Below are 27,674 nucleotides of genomic sequence, written 5' to 3'. Positions count from 1 at the left end.
AAGGAGCTTCAGCCTGGTAAGGCTCCTGGATCTGATGGCTTTGTGTGTGAATTTTACAAGGAATTCAAATATTTGTTGTTAAGCCCATTATATTCCTTTGTTATCGGTCTGCTATCGCAGTAGCTTTAGGAGGTGAATATTTCCTTAATTCTGAAACTGGACAAGAATCTTAAGCAGTGTATTCCTTACATACCTATTTCTTTGTTAAATGTTGGAATTGAAAGTGTTGTTGGAATTGAAATGGTTGCCGAAGGTTCTTGCGATGCACTTGGAGAAAATCCTTCCTGTGATTATCTAGAGTGATCAGACTGGATTTATTAAAGGTCGGAATTTATGCAACGTTAGGATACTGTTGAATATTATCCAAGTCTGCCAAAAGTGCACTTTGGATGACTCTGATCTCCCTGGATGCTGAAAAGCCTTTGATATTATAGAATATAATTATTTGTTCTGTATGGATTGGGTGGGGACATTGTGAAGTAGATTCAAGTACTCAACAGAAACCCAATGGCAGCAGTCCTTATTCATGGTTATTGATCTAAGAATTTGGGTCTTAAGAGGGACTAGGCAGGTATGTCCCTTGTCTTCCCTTTCGCTTGCTCTAGCTTATTAACTGTTGGAAAATTTGTGGTGGCTAGTGTAGGTAGGCAGCATAGAATTTCACTTTTAAGTAGATGATGTGCTGTTTGTTTCGAAGCCGAGTGTTTGTTCCTGCCACATCAATAATAGCAGGAACAGAGACTGACTGGGAACTAGAGCAAGTTGCAATTAATGCTCCTATCTAAAATAAGTGACTTAAGTTAGTGTCACCAGCAATATTAGACACGCAGACTCTTTATAAACACCAGCATATACCACCTAGGTGGAATGGCCTGCATTTTGCGATAGGCATTATACATAATATTCTCTATTGTCTCAAGTAAGCTGACATTAACACTGCAATTAAGTTACTGTGAATAGCCCCTAGTCGCCACATTCCAGAGCCTGTTCGGGTACACGAAGGGAGAATTCAGAATGTCCAAATTACCTAACAGCACGTCTTTCGGGACTTGTGGGAGGAAACTGGAGCACCCGGAGGAAACCCGTGCAGACACAGGGAGAACGTGCAGACTCCGCACAGACAGTAACCCAAGCCGGGAACCGAATCTGGGATGCTGCCGCTGTGAAGCAATAGCGCTAACCACTGTGCTAACCATTTCATTTAGGTCACATACAGGCTTAACAGAGATGTTTGTGGCCAATCCTAGTCACATTCTGCTAATTCAAGCATGTGGCTATTAATCACTAATCTTTGTCTCCCCTCATCAATTCCAACAAGTTGCCTCCAATTCCACATACTCATTTTCTTTAATCTTTTATCCGGAAACTTCTGGGGGCCTTACAACACCCCATTAGTTACCTCCTCAAACTTCAACTAGTTGCGAGATGTGACTTAGCCTTCAACCTCTTGTCAAGGAAAGTAGCAGGTCACCTCGAGCAAAATATTTATTCGAGAATTGCAATAGGGTTAAACATCGCAAAATCACAGGCTTTCCAAGTTCCATTTTATATTTTTCCATTGTAAAGAACTTTTCGGTGCAGATACCTCAGTATGTATGAAATACAATTTGAAATTCAAAAGGAATCAGCTAGTACCATGACATCAGAAACTAGGGTTAAATACCAATATTAACATGCATGGATAAACAAACCTAGTCAAAATATATAGAAGACGAATTTAAAAGTGGTTCACAAATAACAGTTGCCAATGCTGATTAATTTTGTGAACGCTTTTATTTGGACAAAAAAAGTGAAAGATGCACAAGCAGTGTGATTTTTTTTTAAATATCGGTTTTAACTACTTATTTTTTTAAAAGACAAAAACAGAAATCCACAATTAACATCCATAAGTTAGCAGAAGTGGGGCAAAGCCTCCTTCACATGTTGCTTTTACAAGGAATTCGATTGACTCATTGCTTTGCATTTTTGAGCCAGTGATCACTATGAAAAGCCAAACTCCCTTAAAGTGACTACTAGCCGCTGTACGTCATGGGCTAGCCACTGTGGAAATCAGTCTGAACAAAGCAAAATACTGCAGATGCTGGAAACAAAATAAAAACGGAATATTCTGGAAACACTCAGGCCAGGTAGCATCTGTGGAGAGAGGAAGGTAAGATTTACGTTTCAAGGGTTCTGACAAAAGATTACGACCAGAAACATTTTCCGTAACATCCTCAGAGTAGCAATCTCTGGTGGATTGCCACACTTGAATGATTTACCCACACTGGGGTTCTAAAGCCCCTGATTCACCCTTCCTCACTTAGGCTGGGTGAGACAGAAGCACAAAGCCCCCCCGCCCCCCCCATTGTTGTGGAGTATCTGGGGCACAGCAAGAAACAGCCCAGTTGCTGTAAAGGTGGCGTTTAAAGGGACAATTAAAAGTTAAAAGTGGTTCAGCCAACAGGGGGGAGGGTTGGACCCGATCACACCCGGATGGTGGGGATCGGATCGGGTCGGGCCTGGGGTGCCCCTTGCAAGGCTGAGTCTGTGTGCTTAAATAGTTACTCTGGAGTTAGACGTGATTTTTTCCCCCCCTCCAACTCTTTCAGAGTAACTATCAGAGTAAAACTGGCAGAACCAAAGTAAGAGACTTAAAATCACTTCTGTCGGGTGGTTCCCAGCTTAATGCAATTGTCCAGAGGAAGTTAGCACTTCTGGACAATTGCGTTGGGCTGGGAAATTCTTAGAAGGATTTCCCAGTGCATCACAGGGGTCTCCCCTAAATGCGACACTGAAACCAGGAGGTTATGGGCCGTTAACCCCATATCCTGAACAAAATGAACAAAAAACAAGCTTTTGATAAGGGGACAGGCCAGATCACAAAACGTTGCGCACTTCTCAAAGTGACATAAAATAGACTTCTGCAAGTTTCAGCAAGGATAAATTCTGAACTCAAACATTTAAGCAAAAAAATTAGTGAGGCTTTTTTTAAAAAAAGAACAAAGCACTGGCAAAACAGTCCATCTGTTTTAATTACAAGTGCAACAGTTCAGTTCTTCACTGTTCAGAGAAAGGTGCATTTTGCAGTAATATTTAATATATAATGGTATGACGATAACAGTTTAGTAGTTGTGAATTCAAGATTCCTGGTAAACATCATACAATTTGGCTGTGAAATATTTGTTTTACATGATTTTACCTATATTTTAAATAATCCATAAAAATTAGATAAAAATGCCCCGAAATTGTCGCTGCTACAGTGGTTCAAGGAATTCACGTAATTGGAAATTTGGCTGTGATCTCATTTACCATTTAATGTTGAGACCATTCACAACAGCAAATTTACTTAAAATTAGTAATAGGCAACTGTGGCAAACTGATTCGGGGAGGGTGCAAATCAATCTTGAAATGAGTGAAATGGATAATAGGCAAGCAAGGGTACATTTTACTCGAGGTAGGTAACACTGTGTACACATGTCAAATATAAAAAGCTAGCACCATATACACTTAATTATATCCTTGAGAAAAGACATTTGAAACTAGATGAAAATTATTAAAATTGACAGGGTAACAAAGGGGGTAAAGTATCTGTTATGACATAGTTGATGCACCATAGTAGCAGGCCTGTTGAGTGATCCGATCAGCTGACTCCAATTATGAACATCTGAATGATGCATCTCCTTCACTTCTACTAAATGAATGGAATGCAATTACAATGGGCGGGCCAGCATTTGCACTTGGTGGTATTTGGCAACAGCAATCGCTGTTGGCAACCAGCTTATTCCTACGTTTTACACCAATATTTCGGAACAAGTGCAGCAAAGTGAAAAGAAAATCGGCACAGAAAACCAGATGTTTGTTAATACTAGTCCAAAATGTAATGCATAGAATTGCAAAGCAGTCTGACTGGAGAACCATTTTCAGAATTAGCACTGGAATGCTCGTCAGAAGAGGAAAAACATCACAATGTGGAATTTTATTAGTAAACTACTTGCTTCATTGCTCATTTGGCAATTTCTGCAAAAAACAGTTTGCAGCTTTGAGTATAGACACAATGAGCATGTTTTCTATTTGCACTGTTTCAATTGAAGCAAATTTACAATACTCATCACTCACAATGATATTTATTGTGAACTGCCTGGGTTCCAATTGGAAAAAAAAATGTCGCCACTTTTTCTTCACTTGTGATAGTTGTGGTATAGCCAACATCAGTTCTACATTGCATACTTCTGAGTCCAATCTCTTGCTTGCTTGTTGTAGCTACCAAAAATAAAACAGGCAACATGAAATTAGCACAAAACACACTGATGGAAACAATATACAAGGGATTTAGGTGAAGTCCATGGGTTTTAATAGCTCTACCTGAAGAGATTTGAAACAGACCAACTTTAACAAAAGCAGCTGGCAAATTAATAAAATATTTTATACTTAAATTTAATACTGCACCTAAACTGATGTTTCACCAAACCCAAATTTAACAGGAACTTTTAGATTGACAGGCGGAACTCTGGTAGATAAACAGGCAAAAGAATGCCAAATGACTGCAATACGGATTGTTCTGAATTCCCCAATTTGTCTATGTCAGTCCTCTCCAGCAGTTCTTCATTGGTTCTGCTGCCTAAATCAGAGCACTTGGGAGTCCAATTAAACAGGTGGGGTCTATTTTGATTTCACGGTTAGCAGCTTCGTGTTGTGGAGGCCTCACAATAGGTTTGTCGGGAATTAGTCCTCGCTACATTTCAGTGCTCAAACCTGGAGTGAGGGAGCCTATGGCTCTGGGAACTTTTTAGGTCTTCTCTCTTGAGCCCTTGTTTAATGTCACGGGGAGGTACACAAAATGCTGTGAGCCTTCAAAGGAGTGGATTGTCTACACAGAATAGCTATGTTCGGAAACAAAAATATAGCCAATGGCACAAGAGTCTCCCTACAGCTTCCATTGTTTGCAGTGGATAATTGGGATGCTGGCCCACTCTAAGAATGAGCACTGGAGAGGGGTATTGGAGGATTGCCACGGTAGGTCGAAGACTTCGGGGAGGAATGAATCTTAGCTGGTCTTCACGTAAACCTTTCCCTTTCAAGCAATTCAGTGAAAATTAGAAATTGCCGTTTATGTGCATCTAATCAGATTTTGAAATGCCTGTTTTCAAGAACACAGGAGTTAACAAATGAAAGGTGCATCAAGTATGTCTAGAAACAAAGCAGCTATTTTCCCCCAGTTTATTAAAGGCACTACTCCAATTAGCTTTGTACCTTTCACAGAAATTAACCCAGGGTGTTTATCGAAGAAAAATGCAGTTGTTTAAGTGCTTTCATGCATTTTGGTAAAACTATACATTTGTCAGAAACTACTCTTTCTATAAGATTAACTAGTATTCTTGGGTGCTGCTCAAGGCTCAATATGCTACTTACGTTTCCTTATCTGTTTTATACATGTGTGCAATTTCTGGAACCAGTGGATCATCAGGATTAGGATCGCACAGGAGTGAACAAATAGACAATAAAACTGTCAGGAAAGAAGAACAATGCCCATTACTTTCCAAACCAGCTGATTATTGAAAAACAAGCCACACACATTTAGTATAATTAGATACTGTACCAGACTAAAATTGTATGCGTAAAAGAAAAGAGCTTGCATTTACGTAATATATTTCAGGACATTCCACAGCTCAACTTAAATCTTTTTAAGTGTAGTCACTGTTGTTACGTGGGCAAACACGGTAGCCAGTTTATGCTGTCTCACAAATAGCAATGAGCTGTCCGTGTGGAGTTTGCACATTCTCCCCGAGTTTGTGTGGGTCTCACCCCCACAACCCAAAGATGTGCCGGCTAGGTGGTTTGGCCACGCTAAATTGCCCCTGAATTGGAAAAAAATAATTGGGTACTCTAAATTTATACAAAAAAAACAAATAGCAATGAGATTTGTGACCAGTTCTGCTGTTTTAGTGATTTAGTTTGAGGGATGAATAATGGCCAGGACACCAGGAGAGTTCTCCCAGCTTTTCTTCCAATAGTGCTTTAGGATCTTTAACACTCAACTCAAAGGCAGTCAGGGCCTCAGTGGAAAATCTCATCTGAAAGACGGGATATTACATAGTGAATACACACACAAAAAAATCTGATTTACCATGGTACCCGGTCTCGAACTACTGTAATTCCAGTTCCCTAACCTTAAACCAATTGTTTTATGGGAGATGAATTGAGGTTGGAAGATCAGGACACTTCTCATCAATCTGAACTTAGAAACTAGGCCGTAATATTTCAAATGATCCCCTCCAGTTTTAAAAAAATGTTTACTTTTGTTGAACAAAAAAAAAGGCAAGGCAATTTATGAGTATGAATAGGATTCAGTGAAACAATATTCTTACATTACTAAGAACATCGGCCATACCTTTTGATATCGTTAATGCTGGTGACCACTGTGACCGCAGAATATCAAGACATATGCTGCCATTGCTGTTTATGTTTGGATGATATATTCTTGTTGTAAATGCAACCTTTAAAGTATAAAAAGTTACCATTATTTGCAGAGAAAAGATTCCTTTCTCCTTTCCCAAGTGCATAAATGTCGTAAAATGAAAGTTACCTTTGGTGGTTTAAAAGGGTAATCTGTAGGGAATTGAATTGCAAGAAAGAAAACTCCTCCCTGATACGGACTGTCATACTGGGGGAAACAGAAAATCACATGTTAAACGCATACAGAATTTCATCTATAAAATGTGAATACAATGCAAAATAAAAATTTATGAGCTACTCACAGGTCCCATTATAGTGGCTTGCCAAGCGAACACTAAACGTTGAAGGCAAGAGATATTAAAGAAATAGTCAGAACAAAGTCTCCTTCAAATCAAATTTAAAAAATGTAAATCTTGAAAAAAAATCACCCTTACTATCATCTCCTGCTGGACCTGCTGAACACTGAGCTGGTGGGTCTCGTTGCAAGTCTTTTAATTCCTAAATGAGCAAAAGAAAATATCATTGTTACTGCAGGGAAATAATCTCCAGTGAAAAAAATGTAACAGTTACACCATCTTCCAAAGTACCTGACATGTTAGGCAGAGTGTGTGGAGTTTACACAAGCTTAGCTGCAAGGTGTTGTTAAAATATCTTTAAATTGGTGCACTGGGGTGAGGAAGGGGGGGTGGGGGGCGGGAAGGAGTATATTACTTACATTTAAACTGAAGTGCAAATCATGAATTTGGACTTGATTCAAATCGAAGGCTGAAGAGTAAACAAGGTGCCGAAAAATCTAAGACTTGTCAATGCTCACATCGGGATATGTGACATCCTAAGGGCCAAAACACTAATAGTATTGATACTGCATTAAAAATAAACAGTGACACATAGCAAGACTATACAACACTGCAAAACTGAAGAATTAATGAGGCACAGTATTACGCAGAATGGAGAAGATCTTAAACGTGTTCGTCTTCAACTGAACGTGCACCAAGTTGATATTTGTCAGTTTAAACAAAATAAATGTTATACTCATGAGTGACAGGATACTGTAAATGTTAGCTTCAGATTTAATTTTCCAGAACTCTTTTCACAACGTATTTAGCTAGTAATAGCAGTACAAATGTCAGACAATGATGATGTGGATTCCAGTTTCAGGTACCTGACTAAGGATCTACAGCATACGTACTGTGCATATTTGCTATCCTTCGAGTGTAATTACCAAGGGCAAGAGCAGAAACAAAGGTTTTGTAATGACCTGCTCATCAGTTATTATTGTCGCACCAATTAACCATATAGTTAACAGCTATTTTGCTCCAACCACAGGCTGCCTTTACCCACGTAAAGTGGTACTTATGCCTATTGCAACCAGAACAATTTTGGGTCGACTCAAAACAAAGCCCAGTTATTTTACTGAGCAACTGTGATCAGCATTTAGTAAAGCACCACATGGTAGCAATTTGATATATCTGGTAACTTGCCTATTGATTGTAGAAGAAACATTACTGACCAACACTGGAGAATGTTCTCACTGCTAACAAGATCAGACAAACATAAAATCTCAAATCACTAGCTTGAAGTAGAATATTTACATCCCATCTTAAAATTGGAAATGTAAGCAGGAAGAAACTATGAGTTCTGATGTTTGAGTTGCACAATTTTGCAATCAAATCTCACAACAAACAGACATCACTTTGAATTTTGTGAAGACCAGACTAGCACAATGTGTTATGTTTTGTTATGTATTAAACCAGTAGATCTCGCGGGAGTTTCTCATCATTATCCTGGGACGTGGAACAGTTGGGTGGGGACGATGCACATGCAGGGGAGCACAGCAGTTTGGCACATTAGGAGCAGCAGCAAGACACAAGGCCTGAATTGAAGCAGGAATAGTGTGGGTATGGTTTGTGTTATTTGGCAACCAAGAACAGCAAGATCTAGCACTTGTGGTGAGCGGAGGCATTCGGAATACAAAGGTGAGGGGTCGAGCTAATCCCCAGACCAACAGTGAGAATGGCAGGCTCAAGTATCTACAACATACCTGATGCTCACAAACGCACATTCAATTGCTCACAGAAGTTGGATTTTAAACTGTTTTAGAAAGGACACAAGTGTTATGCCATTTAATATACAATGTATTTGCCAAATTGATTTTTTTTCAACTTCAATCATCAGTTCAGTTCACATGTTTTCTCAGGGAAGTTTGTAAATTGTAAAATTCTAATCAGCTTCAGCAGCAGTAGCCTGTATTAAGTATTTGTCCATTTCTTAAAAATATTGTTTTGTGTTTGTAACAAATTAAATGCAATGTTGGTGTACACGCTGCTTAAACTACAAAGGACTTGTACATGGTAATTCCCATGTTTTCCTTACATACTGTTCAAGATGTATGGTTTCTCTTGTTTTTGGAACCAGATCATCTGAATAGTCACTGCCAGACCTGCAGAGCAGTGAAACTTATGAACAAGTCCAGCATTCTCAGAGAAAGGTCAGTCTCATTATAGATCATCAAAAATAAAATCCATGCACCCATACCAACTCTAAAATCAGGTTGCACTCAGATCCAAAAGTAAGGCAGGCTTCTGCTGAATTCTGAAAGTTACAGGCCTAAGTTGCAGCACTGTTTCATCCAGGTTTTACAGTATACTACCTGGTTGTAACTCTGCATTCAAGATGTCTCACACCTGGCCCAAAGACAGGCATGAAGAACTCCCATGTGTCTGAAAGACGTGCAGGCCTTCAGGGAAAAACATTTTAACGATTTCAAGCACTTCCTAAGCATCTGCTTCATTAGCAGTTCCTTTCTGAATTATTAATCTTGGTTGTACCTCCTTGGTGTTTTGCGGCTTGTTCCACTCCGAATAATTTTATGAATTCATTTTTACTTAATCAGGTGCAGGATGGGCATACATTGAAAGCATGATAGATGGCATGACACGTCCAGACATACAATTCCCTGTGGGTTTGCTCAGTTAGAGACTATGCTGTTTTACAATGATAGTGCCAATGGACCATGAAACTGAGAATGGAAGAATGGGCCAGACTGGCGCAGGGAAGTTGGAAAATTAAGTGTATCAGGAGAGAAAGAGGGAAGAGATCATGTAGGGAGATGGGTACTGAGAGCACTGCAGGCAAAATGAGCTTCTGGGGCAGAAAAGTGCTCATAGATTTGTGGCTAGAAGCAGCCCAAGACATGTTTGGGCGTCAAATACAGGCCCAGATCTGGGAGAGGCCAGGCCCAGAAATGAAGCAGTGGCAACAGCTGAGAGGGGGAAGTAGTTCCACTATAACTGAGCAGGAAAATAAGACATGTCTGCCAGTGAAGATGCAGTTAAAGGGACATTAATCTTCATTTAAAATTAGATTAAAAATCTAATATTTGCATAGAACGCTGCCCACCTCTAGCAGCCTTTTTTAAAAAAGTTATTTTTATTCAATTCACCCTAAAATAATAAAATGAAATAAAAAGCAAGTTATTGGAGCTGTCAAAATCTCGCAGAGTAAATTAGACATGTGAAAGCAACTGATGAATCCAGGGAGCAAACCGCAGGATGTAATTTGATTCAGTTCCAATAACACATAAAACACTGTCATTCGAGTGATTTAAATAGTCTGTTAAATTGTGTACTATACTATACTGATAGAGGACATTGCAAAACTTGTCCAATATACAGGTTTACAATGCAAACCAAGGATGTACAAAGCCAGCAGTGAAAATGCCAACATTTTGGGGATTCAGATGTATTGAGCTGACAGGTCTTTAAGGAGCATTTAAGGAAAACAAAAGAGCTATGCAGGTATGGGAAATCAAGAGATTCACGTTTAAAAGAATTTCCTTACAATAACATCCTTGATAATGAGATGAACTGCAGCAAATTTTATAAAAACAAAATAGTGCATTGTTCATCTCCCCAATAGCTCAGTTGATTAAGGCAGAGTTCGACTGAGCTATACCTACCAGAATGTCCCAGGTGCTTTCCCAGTCTGCTGAATTAGCTGATCTCAGCCAGGGTGCAGGAGAGGCCCTCAGCACCCATCGGCTAAGGGAGAGTAAAATCAGCCAGGGTTCCAGGTCCTGATCAGTATTTCCCTTGCTGTAAAGTGCATGCGTGGATAGGATCGGGCTCAGTTGTGATGCCCCCTACTGTCGAACTGCTTGCCAAACCCACTCTCTAGGTTCACACATGAAGAATGGCAACTTGAGCGAGGTATCGGTTGGTGGCCAGTACCTGTTGAACTGTCCCCCAGCATGAGTCAGTGCCTTCAGTAGAAGGGGTGTTAGCTGGAGAGGAAAAATAAGTTTTTTTTATGTAAAACATTGCACAAAAATAAGGAGTTTCATCCTACTTCCAATGCTGTTGGTAGAATCAAAGGACACACTACCTAGTTCTGAAAACCAATTGTTTTTCTGTGTCATTTCCAGCAGAGTAACACTCCTGCTACCTTGCCTCGGCTGCCATTTCCAGTGTAGACAAGTTGAGCAGATTGCTGCTGCCTGTCTGCTTGCAGCCTGACCCCATTTCACACGCTACCTAAAAGGACATAGACAGATGTGAAAGGCTCGCGCACTGTCTCAAACATGTTCATCTAAAAAATGAGGCACAGCCAATTGAGTTACAGGGGCGATACAAAAAAACTATGTAACTTCAAGAGGAATAAAGGTCTATATGTAAAAAATTAAGATGCACGACTTCAAGAAAATAAGATTTAAAGGGAAGCACTAATACTAAAATGTGGATGAACTGAACAAATTGCATCTTGACCCCCATTCGCGAACCAATGATAGAAACACAAAACCTGTCACGGATTGCAGGAGCATCTGCTACGTTAGATGCTCCTAGAACAGTACAGCACACAAGGGGGCCATTCAGTTCATCATGTCTGTGTTAGCTCTTTCAAAGAACTGTCCAGTTAACCCCACTACTTGCATACCCGCAATTATTTTTGTTTCCAAGTACTTTCCCAGTTACTTTTTGAGTTACCTCTATTCAATCACCCCATCAAGCAGTGCACTTAAATCCTAACCACCCATTGAATTAAAAGGAATTTCCTCCTGCCTCCTTTTTTTTTTAAGGCAATCACCAAAATCTGTGCTGTTGGTTATCGACGCTTCATCCGTTGTGAACAGGTTCTCTTTATTTACTCCAGCAAAGGCCTACATGATTTTAAACAACTCTTTATCAAATCTGCTCTCAGCCTTTTCTGCTCCTTGGAGTACAATTCCAGCCTCTCTAGTCTATCCAATTTACTATTTTAGTAAATCTCTTCTGTGCCCTCCCCAAAACTTTCTAAAGTGTGGTACCCAGAATTGGAAGGTATAGTGGTTAGCACTGCTGCTTCAACACCAGGCACCCTGGTGTTATTCAATTTGGGTGACTGCCTGGAGTTTGCATGTTCTCCCAGTGTTTGTGTGGGTTCCTCTGGGTGCTCCAGTTACCTCCCAAGATGTGCAGTTTAGGTTGGGTTACAGCAATAGGGGTGGGGGAGTGGGCCGAGGTAGGGTGCTCTTTGAGGGTTGGTGCAAACTTGATGGGCCGAATGGCCTCCTTCTGCAATGTAGGGATTCTATGGATGCTCAAGTTGGAAGCTTAGCTCGGGTTTTGTTTTGCACAACTTTATGGCTTTTGGACTATTTACCTTTAGTTATCAAGTTCACAATATAATTTATTAACTGCTTTATAAACAGCCCATGCACCAAATTTTGTACACAAACACCTCCAGATCTCGGTACTTTTAAATTTGTACCACTTGACTTAGAGGTGTTTGTGTACAAACTTTGGTGGCTTTTCTACCAAAATGCATCTCACATTGGCATTGCATTTAATCTATCATGACTCTGTCAATTCCACCAGCCTATGTCTATCACACCTCAAGCACCAAACAGCAATCATTTTGTAGTGAATATCTAGTTCATGAGTCTTGTGTTTTTGTATATAATTAAGTTTTAGGAGTTAAGAGTTTAACTGTAGAAAATTCGATAAATGCAGTTAAAGCAGCTTTGCGATTAAAAAACATTTTTTTTTACAGTTAAAAAGATTGGGGCCATGTTGATTTAAGAAGTTAACAGCTTGAAACACAAAATCATAAAACAGGTGTGCTGACTTAGCTGGGAAGCTTGAGATATGGTCTGCAATTCTTGCAGTAATGACAGTCCAGAAAAATGCTTTGATTTAGGAGTTAGGACTAAATTTGTTTTAAAGCATTCAGTAAATCCTGAAAGGTTGCAAAATAAATTAGAAATGATAGATAATTCATCTAAGGGTTGGCTTGAGGACAGCACAGAACATGATACATCATCATGGAATGGGTGGAGCTTTGGGAGATCTTCCGGTTTCAATTTATTTGGGTGTTTGCTGGGAGTTTTTCATTGCAGCTTGACTCATGGGATTTGCAGTTCACCAAGATAGCTGAAGTAAATGCGTTAGCTAGGCCTGCATAGTAATCATTCGGGGAAAAATCTAACTTCATCATTAACCCTATGAAATACAGGTGAGTCTTAATCTTTGTTTGATTTTTGTGCGGGAACAGAAGCTGCAAAATTGCCTAGAAAAACTAGGAGAGACATCTGCAGTGGTCCTCACAGTGTGTCGTGCCAAAGACTGCGACCAGCAAGTATTGGAAAAGTAACCACAATACGGAACCGAGGTGACGACACTCAAGCGATGGTAAATGAAAGTTTTACCTTTGAGAATAGAGCTGACAATTCTCTGGAGGACTGTGGTATTCGTATGGGTGGCCCCTACAGAAATAAATAACTTGAAGTATCGTGCAAGCAAATTCCTGGGCAAAGTAATAAGTAAATCTGAGTGCTTAACATATGTAGTGACAAGTTTGGTGTTCACTTACCGGTATTTGCTTTGTTTAATTTCTTTTAGCAAATAAGATTGGGGACTTACAGGTCCAGACTGCAATGGGAAACATGATGTTGTGGAGACAACAGAAAGCTGGTTCAAGGAAGGAAAGGACTGAGTGTTAAATATTTTTGGTTCATAAAAGGTAGGAAAGGAAAAGGGGTGGTGATATTGGTTAAGGAGAGCATTGCAGTGCTGGAGGAAGAAAATGTCCCTGTGGGTTCAAGGACAGAATCAATTTGGCTACAGCTAAAGAACAAAAAGGGTGCAATTACATTGCTCAGTGTAGCCTATAGACCATCAATTAGTGAGAAGGATGGAGAAGAACAAATCTTCAAGTAATTACAGAAAGATGCAAACATTATAGAGTAGTTATAATGGGGGGGGGGGGGGGGGGCCTTTAATTCCCTAAATGTAGACCGGGACAGTGGTAGAGCAAAGGGCGGAGAGGGTTCAGAAAATTTTCCCCCAGAAGTATCTACCCTGTCAAAAAAGAAAGGATGCATTGTTGGACCTGGTTCTTGGAAATGAGGTGAGACAATTAGATAAAGTGTCAATGGGGGAATATTTAGGAGACAGTGATCATTATGTCATATGGTAAGGATAATGATAGAAAACGGCAATAGGCAATCGAGACTAGGAATAATTAACTGGGAGAAAGCCGACTTCAATGGGGCAAGAACAGAGCTGGGCTGGTTAGACTGGAACAAAATGTTGGCAGGAAAAACTGTAGCTGAACAATGGACTACCTCCAATAAAGAAATGGTTCATGCAGTCAAGAGTCATTCGCTCAAAAGGGAATGGCAGTGCAAACAAATCCAGATCTCCCTAAAAGGATGACGGATTAAGGACTTCAAAGAGAATTTACACATGGAGCACAGCTGAGATATTAAATGAATACTTTGCATCAGTCTTTACTAAGGTAAAGGCCATGGCGATGGAGGAGGAACCCCGTCAGTAGAAGGGTTCAAAATTGATGAGTAAAGTAATGAACAGACTGTCTATACTGAAAGTTGACAAGGCACCCTGACCGGCAGATGAAGGATATTGAAACAAGTGAGTGTGGAAATTGCTGGGGTGCTGGCCACAATCTTTCAGTCTTCCCTAGATTCAGAGAAGGTTCCCGAGTACTGGAGAATTGGGAACATTCCACCCTTGCTCAAGTAAGGTTGTATGCATAATCCCAGCAATTACAGGTCAGTCAGCTTTACATGTAGTGGATAAGCTTCTAGAAACAGTTATTCAGAATACAATTAGTGGTCACATGGAGAAACATGGGTTGATTAGGAAATGCCAGTGTGAATATCTAAGGGGGAAATTGTGGTTAACTTGGGATTTTTTTGAGGAGCTAACAGAAAGGGCCAATGAGGGTAATGTTGATGTGGTGTACTTGGACTTTTCAAAAATCATTTAATACAGTGCCACACAACAGACTTGAAAAAGTTCTAGCTCATGGAATCACAACAGACTTGAAAAGGTTCTAGCTCATGGAATAAAAGAGACAGTAGTGGAGTTCCCCAGGTATTGAGACATAAAAGCAAATTACTGTGGATGCTGGAATCTGAAACAAAAACAGAAAATACTGGACAATCTCAGCAGGTCTGGCAGCATCTCTGGAGAGAAAACTCTAATGTTTCGAGTCTGGATAATTTTGAAAAAGAGAGTCATTCAAATGCTAAACTTTAGCTCCCTCTCTCTCCACAGATGCTGCCAGACCTGCTGAGATTGCCTAGTATTTTCTATCGGTATTGGGACCATATATTAATCCTTTCCTTGGATTGCCACCTTGTTGTAGTGGAGACTCTTAAACATTCCATTGATCCCAAGAGCAATGCCATCGGGAGTCTTAAACACCTCACAGATTCACCCTGCTGGTAAGGTCAGAGGGGAGAAACCAGAAAAGCCCAACCCACATCCTCAACAGTGGATCAGGTGGAAGATACCAGTACGGTATCAAAGGCTGCGATGTCAGGTGACGGTTGCAGCAGTAGGGAGATCCCCGGTTGTAGAGATTCCCATGCCACTGTAACTGGACCTATTCCGTGTCAAGGACCGTGCGTTTGCTGATGTGCAACAGCATATCCATGTTAAAGATGTCTCACACCAGGAATCTACCACAAGGAAACCAACTCACCCCCTCCCCACCCCCCCCCTCACAGACCAGCCCTACAGCGTTTGGCACGAGGTGACAGAGATAGGACCAAAAGATCTGGAAATCACTAGCTTCGGACATAGGCGGTGGAGTTTGATTCAATCGTCTTGCTCTTGGAATAGGAACAGGAGATCATTTTGGCAGCTTTCTTCGCGACTGAGCAGTCCTCTTCAGGATCCACTTTGCTCACCCTGCATGGGGAAAGGGCTAGAAAAGGTGCGCTAAAAATAGTGAAGACTTCCTGGCGTCATCCACAATCAAAGCAATGGCACATGATCGACTTAGTCATCGTCCAATCGCAAGACCAAAAGGATGCCCTCATCACCAAACCAATGACCAGTGCAGATGCCTGGACAGATCACTGGCTCATCCTCTCCGCTATGTCCATCAAGCTCCATCAGAAGCAGCAGAAGATAAAGCAACAGCTCAGAAAAAAGATCAACATTGAGCGGCTTCAACAGCCTAGCATGCTCATGAACTTCTAACAATATAGTCTCCAAAATCGCCGAGGTGTTCATTCTAAAGGAGTGGAGGAAAGCTAGAAAGAGCTGAAGAAAGTCATCATCTCAAGCTGTGAAGAAATCATCAGCTACAAGACCAGGAAACACGAAGACTGATTCGACAGGAATGACCGTACCATCCAAGACCTCATCAACAAGAGGAAAGCTCTCCATGCCTGGCAAAACAACATAACCAGCAAGGCAAAGAGGACAGCTCAATCAGCCAGAGTGGAGGTGCAAAAAAACCAGGGCCATCAAGAACCAATGTTGGGCTGAGGAAGGATCTGCAACTCCTCGCCAACAAGCACAACACTTAGGGCTTCTTCAGTGCCACCAAAACAATATATGGACCCAACGCCCTTGGCCACAAACCAGTGCAGAGTAAGGGCGAAACTCCCTTGAGGCAGAAAACATTAGCTTTCAATGGAGAGAGAACTTTAAAGAACTCCTAAGCCGTGGTACAATCATAGATGAGGACGTGTTTGAGGAAATTCCCCCAACTACCCATCAAAGGTTAACTTGGACTCTCACTAAGCGTGGATCAAGTTGAAGCTGCCATTAAACACGCAAAGAATGGAAAAGCTGCAGGAGTGGACAGGATTCCAGCGGAAATTTTCAAACTTAGATGAGAAGAGATCACCCATCATCTCTATCAACTGTTCTTGAAACTCTGGGACAGAAGAAATTCTTGCCAACCTCAGGGATGCCGTCATCATCACCATCTTCAAGAAAGACAAAGCGGACTGGGGAAGTACAGAGGAATCTCCCTACTCTCCATCGCTGGGAAGATCATTGCCCGAATCCTTGCTGGCTGCCTTCTCCCAGTCTCTGCTGAAATCCTTCCAGAAAGCCAGAGGGGCCTCCGTCCAAACCATGGAACAGTGGCAACTTCATGGAAAAACGTCAGGAGCAACAGCAACCATCTACATGGTCTTCATTGATCTGACCATTGACTTAATCATGAAGTGCTGTGGAAGATATTGTCAAAGACAGGCTGTCTGGACAAATTCATCAATATCCTCAGACTCCTCCACGACAAGTTGTCACCGGCAGTCCGCAATCACAGAACTAAGACAGAAGCCTTAGAGGTCAAGGCTGGAGTTAAGCAAACCTGTGTTATTGGCCCCATCCTTTTCTCCATCTTCAACGCCACTATCCTCCACCTAGTCAAAAACAAGCTTCCCAGTGGAGTGGACATAATCTATAGGATGGACGGAAAACTTTTCAACAAAAACTGGTTCAACATTAACTGGTTAAAATCCGAGAAACAAATGCCGCTGATATTGCTCGTGGAACGTCAGTATGGGGATGACATTGCCATCTCCACTCTCTCAGAAGAGAATCTTGAAGCCATGCTTGACAAATTTGTGGAAGCATATTGGAGAATTGGTCTCAGCCTCAACCTCAAAACTCAAGTGCTCTACCAACCTGCTCTAGGGCAAGATCCAGTCTCTCCCTCCATCAAAATTAACAGAGAAACTTGGAACATTTCCCAGACCTGGGGAACCACTTATCACCCAAGGCTGACATTGATGCTGAGATCCAACTTTGTATCCAATCCACGAGTGCCTCCTTCAGACGCCCAAGGATGAGAATCTGATGACTGCGGCATCCATGCTGACCCCAAGATCCTAATGTTTGTACATTAGGCAGTCGTCCTTCAAACTCTTCATTACGATTGAGAAATTTGAACTATTAACAGATGCCACCTCAAGGCCCCGGAGGCAATGCTGTATGAGACGGATTCTCTGCATCAGCTGGGAGGACAGGTATACTATCAGAATCCTTAAAGGAGAAAAGAGCACCAACACTGAGGCCATGATCATCCCAAAACCAACTTTGCTGGGCCGACTATGTGCTTAGGATGTGAGAGTCCTGACTGCCAAAGCAAATCTTTTTTGCTCAGCTCAAGGAAGGCTCCCGAAAGAGGACAAATGAAGCACTTCAAAAACACCCTGAAGGCTTACCTCAAGAAATGCAACATAGACATCAACGCCTAGGAGAACCTTTGCTCAAAAAAGGCCGACCTGAGGAACCTCCAGATCAAAGGGATAAAATTCATCAAGGACACCCAATGGCAAGAGGAGGTCCAGAAAAGGAGCCTGTAAAGGAATACTAGTAATCCTGAGTCCAAGGACCAATCCCACCTCCTGGAAACACCTGTCAAGTGTGTGGCTTCAGGATCGAGCTCATCAGCCACGCAAGGCCACAGAACACATGACTAGTAACACAGAATTTATCAGCTGGGTTGCTGAAGAAGAATATATTAATGGTCTAGATCTTGGTGCGCAAAGGACAAAGCTTGTGGATGATAACAAAGTATTGTAAATTGTAAGAACAGTGTAGAACTTCAAGAGGACATAGACAAGTTGGTGGAGTGGGCAGATACGTGGCACATGAAGTTCTATGTGGAGAAGTGTGAGATGATGCAATTTGTAGGAAGAACAGATGCAGACAATATACAATAAGGGGTAAAATTCTAAAAGGGATGCAGACGCAGAGGGACCTGGGTATATATGTGCCTAGTTCATTGAAGGTAGCAGGACAGGTGGAGAGAGCAGTTAGTAAAGTATCTTGTATTCTGGGCTTTATTAATAGGGACATAGAGTAAAAGCGCAAGGAGATTATGCTGAACTTATATAAGACACCAGTTAGACCACAGCTGAAATATTGTATAAAGTTCTGCGCCACATTATAGGAAGGATATTAATTCATTGGAGAGGGTGCAGAAGAGATTTACAAGAATGGTTCCAGGGATGAGAAACTTCAGTTGAGGATAGATTGAAAAGATTGGGACTGTTCGCCTTGGAGAGAAGGTAGAGATATTCAAAATTAGTAGGGGGTTGGTCAGAGTAGAAAGAGAGAAACCTTTACCTGACCTAACAGGATCAAGAACGAGACAGCACAGATTTAAAATGATTGCAAAGAAAGCAAGTTTGAAGTGAGAGAAAAAATAATTTCACACGAGTGGTTCGGCTATGGAATGCACTGCCTGGAAGTATGTTGGAGGCAGGTTCACCTGAGGCATTCAAGAAGGTATTAGACAATTATTTGAATAGAAACAATATGCAGGGATCTGGGGAAAAGTTAGGGGAATGACACAAAGCCATGATGCTCATTTGGAGGGCAGATGCAATGGACCAAAAGGCCTCTTTTTACACCGTAACAATTCTGTGATCCTGTAAACAATAAAATTGTGTTTTGTTGAAAGAAAGCAAAATCTTCTGGTATAATTCTATCACGTAAAACAAAATATTTGGAGTCCTCTTTCAGAGTTAACAATCCCTAACCGGTTTGGAACAATTTGCATTAAATAATGTTCCTCACTTACCCATCAACCCGTTGGTATTAAACCATACTTCAAGTGAGGTTGACTCTCACAAACCACAATGATTGTGTCTGTAAAAACAGGCAAACCAATTTCTACATAAGTTAGTGTTAGGAAATCCACCAGGTGATGCAACACTCTATATTGTTTAACCAACAGCCAGTAAAACAATAGTTTTTAAGCGTATACTGGTTGATCCCCTTATTGTTTATTGCAACTTAAGAATCATGGTGTACCAGAGCATGAGAGTTATACCAAATAGCACTTTTCAAAACTCATCAAGTTGTCCTGAGTGGTGCTACAGGGAGCTGGAAAGTGAATGGGAGTTGTCCATGTTGAATACCGAGGAAGCCACCAGGAATTTGAGACGGAAGTTGGGGGAGCCATAAATGTTGACAAATAGTGCATTAAGTATTGTGGTTTAAAAAGTAAATATTTTTATCAATTTACCCCACTTTTGAAACTTTCACTTGGCAGGGCCTCATTATTTTGACTATTCACAAGTTCTAACGCTTTCAATTTCATAGATGCTTTTTCTTTCTGTCTTGAGAAGACGGTTTACATTATCTATCAGTGTCTCATTTTAGCGTCCAATTTTGTTTTTTCCTTCCCATCCCGATTCTCTGGAAATGTTTCTTCATCAAGCTCTGAAGGTGGCCCGGCCCGCGCGCAAAATATTGACTCACCTGTTCTCTTGTGTAAGCTGACTTGCGGACTTGGTTCTAGTACTTGTAGTTTTCGGCTTTTTTTTGCTTTGTTGCACTTATGGTTACTGTATCTGTTGACAAAGTGCCAGATGGAGCTGGCTGTCAATCTAAGCCAATTGGATGCATAGAATATGATCAAAATGCATTTGCCTTGACTGCTAAATTTGTCAATTTGACTGATTCAGCATTTTAGCACTATATCCAAATGAGTACATGAGAGATTGATTAATAGATTAGGCCATCAAAAACTGTATAGAATTTCACAAATTAATGATATCTAGCAGTTTGCATTTATTATTTTTTTAGTTTTTAAAATTTATTTATTGTAAAGGGGTTAGAGTTTAAAAATGTGGAGGTTTTGTTGCAATTGTAAATGGTGTTGTGGAGGCCTCACCTGGAAAACTGTGATCAGTTTTGGTCCCCTTACCTAAAAAGGAGAAAGTAACATTGGAGACAGTCCAAAGGAAATTCACCAGGCTATTCCTGGGATGAGGGTTGTCCTATCGAGAGAGACTAAATAACCTGGGTCTGTATTCCTTGGAGTTTAGAAGAGGGAGGGGTGACCTTATTCAAACAAATAAGATCCGGAGGGGACTTGACGGGTGTTTTCATTAGTGGGAGAGTCTCGAACAAGGGGACATAGCTGCAAGATAAAGGGCTGGTCATTGAAAACTGAGGTGGGTAGAAATTTATTCACACAGAGGGTGGTGAATCTTTGGAACTCTCCCCCGAACGGTGGTGGAGGCTGGATAAATGGAAATATTTAAAGTGGAGGTGGATAAATATTTGACAGATCGAACGAAAGGGGACTAGGGGAAATGACACTGAAAATGAGTTGAGGCTGGCATAGATCAGCCATGATCATATTGAATGGTGGGGCAGGCTTGAAAAGCCTGGTGGCCTACTCCTGTTTCTAACTCTTGTGTTCTATTATGATAAAGGAATCGTTAAAATAGAGACTTGGATTTATACTTCATCATTTTGAAAACATGATGTAAAACAAATATGTAATTTTCCTGTTAGTGTCTTAAAAGGCAAAATCAAAACTGCCATTCAAATAATGAAAATGCCACTCCATATCTCAAACCCTGTGGATAAAAAATAAGTCATGACCGAAACATCCCGAGTGGGAAAACACGTTAATTTGAGGTTCATGTTAGTCTCATGAGCAAAGACATTTTAGGAGAACAAAGTTTGTGGTTTATTTGGTGAAATTTGTGCTCAAGGAAGGCAAGGAGCATCAGTCTGTGAAATGTAACAGTCACTTTGGGAGCCTATCATGCCAGCTATCGCACACTCAGATGCACAGTAAAGCTCTTCATTCTGCTCCAACACACATGGGTTCAGCCTCAGAGGGTCACAAGTTTCCGAAAGCTTCTATAGAATTATGGTCATTGCCTATCAGCTTCTTCAGTATTCTGGGATGAAATATATTCAGAACAGTTGATTTTTCTATCAGTCACACAAACTTTAATGATTTGACATTTATCTCCAGCTGGGGATCTTCCAAATCGTCATACACTCTTTCTTCAGAGCAAGGTAAAAATTGGACATGATACATGTTAATGATGTCTCACATTCCCTGTTAAATGCAAGATGGTTTCTGTCTCACAATTATCCAATTCTTTGGTCATCCTTTTGCTTATGTTTATAAAAGCCCCCATTATTCTCTTCTATGTTGACTGACAGTCTTCTATCAGACCAATGAGTAGACCGTTGGAGAGACCCATTGTTTCAGCCTGTTTCTGCCCACTGATCTGATTTCTAATTTTTCTTCTGTTGTCCAGTTTCTTACCACCTAATTCAGGATTATGAAGTTCTGTGTCATTTCAACAATTTCCAGTTTCCTGGCCCTAACTGCCTCCTCTTCACTATAAACTTCCAATCCTTCTACACTCCAGCCCCACTGGGACATTCTGAGGGTTCTTTTCTTTCTTGAACAAAGATACATCACCATCCTCCTCCCCTGGCTGAACTTTTTCTCTCATTGAACTATTTCTCCTATAACTAATCTCACTTCAAGGTGTGGCTATGGGTACCCACATGGGCCTGTCTTTTTGTGATGCAAGTGGAGCATTCCTTGTTCCAGTCCTACTCTATCTCCCCCCACAATTATTTTTCCAGCACATCAATGAATTTATTGGTGCCACTTCCAGCTCTCATTTGGAACTGGAAAAATTAATCAATTTGTCTTTCAATTTCTACATGGTCCATCTCCGCCACTTCCCCTCCTTAACTTCTCTATCTCCATTTCCGGGATTAGACTGTCGACTAATGTTCATTACAACACCGACTCTCACAGCTCGCTTGACTACATGTCACACCCTGCTCCATTTCATTCTCCTAGTTTCTCCGTGTCTACAGCACATCAGTTCCAATGACACTACTTCCCACAAGGTGCCTCAGAAAGGTCTTCCTTTTTCCTCAACCAAGAATTTCAACCTCACAATTCTGGTTGACAATGCCCCCAACCCTGTCAGACCCATTTCAGTCCTATTCTCTTCCCTCCCTCCCAAAATCTCAACAGGGTTCCCTCTTGTCCTCACCTTCCACTCTACCAGCCTCCATATTCAAAAGATCATCCTTTTCCACGTCTGGCAATTTCAGCATGATGCCACCAAACACATCTTCCCCTCCCACTGTCACTCTGAAGGGACCGTTCCCTCTGTTACAACCCGATGCACTCCTCTATCTCCCCCAACACCTCATCCCTTTCCCATAACACCTGTCGATGCAATTGCAGGTGTAAGACTTACCCCTTTACATGGATTCCTCACCATCCATGGTGACTTACTTGTACTTCTTTCAATTTAGTCTACATTATTCACTGCTCACAATGCAGTCTACATTTGAGACACCAAACAGACTGTTTGCAGAACACCTTGGCCACTCCACAAGCATGACCCCAAGCTTCCAGCTGCTTGCCATTTTAATTCACCACCTTGCTCTCACACTCACATTTCTGTATTTGGCCTGCTGCACTGAAATGAAATGAAAATTGCTTATTGTCACGAGTAGGCTTCAATGAAGTTACTGTGAAAAGCCCCAAGTCGCCACATTCCGGCGCCTGTCCGGGGAGGCTGGTACGGGAATCGAACCACGCTGCTGGTCTGCCTTAAAAGCCAGCGAAGCTCAAAATAAGCCTGAGGAACAGCACCTCATTCTGATTAGGCACTTGAAACCCTCTGGACTCAACATGGAGTTCAACAATTTCAGACCATAAACTCTGTCCTCCATTTTGTATTTTCTTATCCTGGTGCCAGTCTGCATCTTGCTCCCACATTTTGCTTTCAGACAGAGCTGACCTGTATTCTGCTATTAACACCTACTCTGGGCAAATGCTTTGTTCCTTTATAGTTGTGCATAGTAAGAGGTTTTACAACAACATGAAGGAGCTGTGCTCCAAAAGCTAGTGATTCAAAACAAACCTGTTGGACTTAGACTTCTTACTGTGCCCACCCCAGTCCAACGGCAGCATCTCCACATCATGGCCACCGTCGACACCTTCATCGTTGTGCTCATTGTTCACCTATCAGCAGGTCACTTCCTTGTTCTGCACTGCTAGCCAAAACACTGCATTTTCCTTGGATTTGCAACACATTTGTTAACGCAGTCTAAGCACGTTTCCCTATTTTGATCTCAAAACCTTTGCTTTACCTCAACCCATCTTCAGACAGTCAAGTCTCTCAGTCAGAGAACCCTTTTACCTTCTCTTATTTTTCTTTTATTATCTTATCTTTCACCTCCCTCCTCTGCCCTAAACTACAGCTTTCTATCTTGCTCTTGAACTTAGCATATTAATAATTGCTTATTGTCACAAGTAGGCTTCAATGAAAAGCCCCTAGTCGCCACATTCCGGCGCCTGTTTGGTGAGGCCGGTACGGGAATTGAACGCGCGCTGCTGGCCTCGTTCTGCATTACAAGACAGCTGTTTAGCCCACTGTGCTAAACCAGGCCCATGACTGCTGTCTCTCAAACCTATGCCAAAATGTTAGCTCCCTACCTTGCTAGTTTAAATTGGTTACAGGCATCAGAGTGGTTTTGTGAAAGCTATCCCATCTATGCAGCCTCACCATCTAGAAATCTGAAACATTTTCTTCCACATCTGTAAACGGAGGTCCAGGCTGGCAGTATTTGGAACAATTGGAGATTGCTATACTGTGGTTTCTGTTCCTAATTCTAATCCCCAAACTCTTTAACAGGTTTACATTTTGAACTTCCCGAGGCCACCGGTTCTAAAGTGTACCTCAATTTGAAACTGATCACTTCTTTCTTTCTCCCCCCCACCACACCATTGTGAGTTACCATGTCACCCGAGGATTTGGGAATGCTGGTGACACGATGGCTGCCAAATAATCCATCCTTCTAACAACTGAAGTTCCTACAACTACCGCTTGCCTTTTTGTGACTGCACTATTTCTTCTCACCTGGATAACAACTTGTTTGTTGTCCTGCTTCAGTGTATTAGTTTGCACCGCAGGAATTCCATATGCTTTTGCAATCAAGACAACTTCAATCCGGTGTTTCTTGTACACTACACCAAATCGTATGGGATGGACACCTAGATATATTTCCCTTTCTTTTCCTCTCTTGAGAAGGGGGTGGCAGTGGGAACCATATTATGCAGTGTGTGTTCTGGGAAACTAGTTTCCCACTACATGGCGTGGAGTTTGTCTAACCATTTCACAAACTGAACGACCAAGCTTCAGTAGGTTCGCCTGAAGGCATATATTTGCAGAAAATTTCATTGCAAGCGGGTTTCACGCAACACTCACCGCCACAGGGACCAAAATGAAATCAATTTTGTGCCATCTGTGGGGATCACTTTCAATACTTTGTTTGGCTGTTCTCACAGTTCATGCACCTTGTTCTGGTTTAATCTACCAGTTCAGTCCGAACACTTTTCTCACTCAACTCTCTTTAGGATAGTCTTGGTAGTGGATCCTGAACTTACAACCGTCAGGGTTGCTTGAAACTGAATCAGAATAATGCTGCTGGCATCATGAAACATGCTAAGTATCTCAGAAATGGTTCATATAAAACTTGCAGGTTGCAAAGAAAAAGGATTGTTAGAAGAAAGGATATTCAGATTACACAATTTCCCAAATGTTGGTGCACTTCCTCATAAGCAATTTTAGCTACCTCGATGGTGCACTTTTATAGAATGACAGGTGCCAAGTAATGCTTGCACTTTTAAATTATATTTTAATATTCCCACAATGGCCTCAGCAAGTCCAGTGGTATGGTCAGATATTTTTTAATGAAACTAATTAAAAGGAATTTCAATCATTGTCACAGCTTGGGCACTTTTAATTTTAGGGAGTGGGAAATCCTTAAGAGGCCTTGTGCATCTCTACCACCCACCCAAGACCATGACACCTGACTCCATCGGTACTGTCGACAGAGTAGGATAGGTTGCAAGTGAAAACAAGCAGCTGGCTTGTCCAACATATTCACATTTTAAACGACAGCTTGGACAAGGTAACAGGACAGGCATGGCAGTTTAATTCAAGATTTTAAATCTGTATCAGGCTGTTGACAGCAGAATTGAAAACATTACCAATTCTACCGCTCATTAAGGAATATCACTCCTTCAACATGACACATCCGTAACACTTCAAAAAGTAGTTGCTTTGATAACGGAACTTGAGTTTTGCTAAAAAAAAGGCACACTGTCAAAGCTTTTCTTCTTGCCCTCATCAGGACAGAATACCAAATCGCAAAAGGAACAACAATTTATATTGCATAAGAAGAGGGTGCAGATTTGTTGGCAAGCAGACTCTGATTGGTAGAGGTACCGGCACGGAGATTGCACAAGGGAACAGCTAACTATCAAGCATTTGTTTCCTTCGAAAGTAACATCAGGGTAGGCATTGCAGTAATCACCATGGTGAGCACTTTGGCTGTACAGCATTCCGTAAACTGGCAGGCACAAAATGCTCTTTTGGTTTCCTTTTTAAAAAAAAATCCAATTTGAAGCTACCCACAATGGGCAGCAGCGTTTGCACTGTTGCCTCGCTGACAGGGACCCAGGGCTGATTGGGTGACTGGCTGTGTGAAGTTTTTACGTTCTCCCCGTGTCTGCGTGGGCTTCCTCTGGGTGATCAGGTTTCCTCCCACAGTCCAAAGATGTGCAAGTTAGGTGGATTGGCCATAACCACCAGGTCTACGTAGAGTGCACTTTCGGAGGGTCAGTGCTGGCTTGATGGGCCGAATAGCCCCCTTCTGTACGTTAGCGATTCTATGGATAATATTCTTTCACATGTCTCTCTGAAAAGGTGCACCAAAGATTGGAAGAGTTGATAATCCACTACAGGAGAAGGAGTTATCTAGACCTTGATGCACAATTTCCAAATTTGGGGATTGCATGAAACTTGAAAATATTGTGAACCATGAGGAGCATAGTGTAAAACTTCAAAAGGACAGAAAGATTGACAGGATGAAATTTAATGCAGAGAAGTGAGAAGTGATTCACTGTGATAGGATGAATGAAGAGAATCAATGTAAAGGGTACATTGTAAAAGGGGACACAAGAGCAGAGGGACCTGGTATAAATGTGCACAGGTCTTATAGTTCAAAGGACAGGTTAAGAAAGCATTAACAAAGCATACAGTATTCTGGGCATCATTAATATGGGCATAGAGCACAAAAGCAAGGATATATAAAACACTGGTTTGGCCTCAACTGTATTGCACCAGTCTTGACACGTTTCAGGAAGGATGTGAAGGCACTTGAAACGAAAAATTGTTCCAGGGATGAGGAACTTCAGTTGTGCAGCTAGATTGGATAAATTGGAACCTCCTTGGAGAAAAGAAGGTTGTGAGGAGATTCAATCTCACAAACGGCCCGGACGTAGTAAGTACGGAAAAAATTATTTCACTGGTCGATTGATCAAGAACAAGGGGGCACAAATTTATGGTAACTGGCAACAGGAACAAGGGCAACATGACCAAAAAAAAACCTTTTCACACAGCGAGTGGTTAAGATCTGGACTGCACTGTCCGAGAGATCGCGACCATAGAGACTTTCGAAAAGGGAATTGGATTATGTGGAGAAAGCAAGGGGGTGACACCAGGTCAATGACTCCTCCAGAAAGAGACAGCACAGACCGACGGACCGAACAACCTCCTCCTGTGTTACAGTATTAACAACCTTTGAAAGGGAAAATCTTACATGTCATTGAGCCGGACACACCAACAGGTTCTGTTGTCCTCAAAACCTTCCGTTCTCCGGACGGGGAAATGGGATAAATAATCAACATTTCCTGTTGGCTTGGTAACGGCAGGAGTTGGCAGCGAGACTTCGCCGAGAAGGTCCGGGGAGGAGAATAAAGGTAGGAATCAGTTAAAATAACCCAGCGGTGGTCTGGCCTTGGGTTTAGACTTTAGCCCGAGATCCAGGCCACCCAGCTGACATCGGCCGGAGGCGACGCACTCCAACCTCAGGTGCCAATAAAACCGGCTGGCCGGCTCCATACTGGGCCCGACCTCGGCGGCTGACGTAAGGGAGGCCTCACAACCCGGTCTGAACTCGCCCAGTCCGGGCTCCGTTTCCCCGCTGCAGCTGGATGCACGCAGGGAACCCTTACCTTCTCTATCCGCCTCTTGGCCATAATGTGAAGGGTTGAAAGCGCCGCAGTGGGAGCCGCTTCTCCTCTCAGCTTCCTTTCCCCTCCCCCTCAGCTTTCGCTTCCGGTTCCAGCTT

General features: G+C 41.8%; 1 protein-coding gene across 19 annotated transcripts; it reads right to left on the bottom strand.

Annotated features, from left to right (window-relative positions):
* Window positions 1-1,754: 1,754 nt before the first annotated feature.
* Window positions 1,755-27,674, bottom strand: ube2d1b (ubiquitin-conjugating enzyme E2D 1b). Of its 19 annotated transcripts, XM_038773605.1 has the most exons (11): window positions 27,559-27,663; window positions 19,950-20,041; window positions 19,267-19,334; window positions 13,115-13,171; window positions 10,662-10,714; window positions 6,867-6,930; window positions 6,735-6,766; window positions 6,563-6,640; window positions 6,368-6,473; window positions 5,389-5,482; window positions 1,755-4,239 (listed from the first exon to the last, which is right to left on the bottom strand). In XM_038773605.1, exons 3-11 carry the CDS (start codon window positions 19,268-19,270, stop codon window positions 4,194-4,196), a joined length of 534 nt encoding a protein of 177 aa, XP_038629533.1. In that variant the 5' UTR covers window positions 19,271-19,334; window positions 19,950-20,041; window positions 27,559-27,663; the 3' UTR covers window positions 1,755-4,193. The 19 variants fall into 19 exon arrangements, 18 of the variants coding, with proteins under 18 accessions (XP_038629533.1, XP_038629534.1, XP_038629538.1 ...); XR_005457417.1 differs by lacking the exons at window positions 19,267-19,334; window positions 19,950-20,041; window positions 27,559-27,663 and adding an exon at window positions 27,144-27,165 and having other exon boundaries at window positions 1,755-2,133; window positions 4,096-4,239; XM_038773606.1 differs by lacking the exon at window positions 19,950-20,041 and having other exon boundaries at window positions 27,559-27,664.

This window comes from Scyliorhinus canicula, chromosome 16 (genome assembly GCF_902713615.1).
Source record: "Scyliorhinus canicula chromosome 16, sScyCan1.1, whole genome shotgun sequence".
Lineage (NCBI taxonomy): Eukaryota > Metazoa > Chordata > Chondrichthyes > Carcharhiniformes > Scyliorhinidae > Scyliorhinus > Scyliorhinus canicula.
This window is presented reverse-complemented; position numbering and strand designations above follow the sequence as displayed.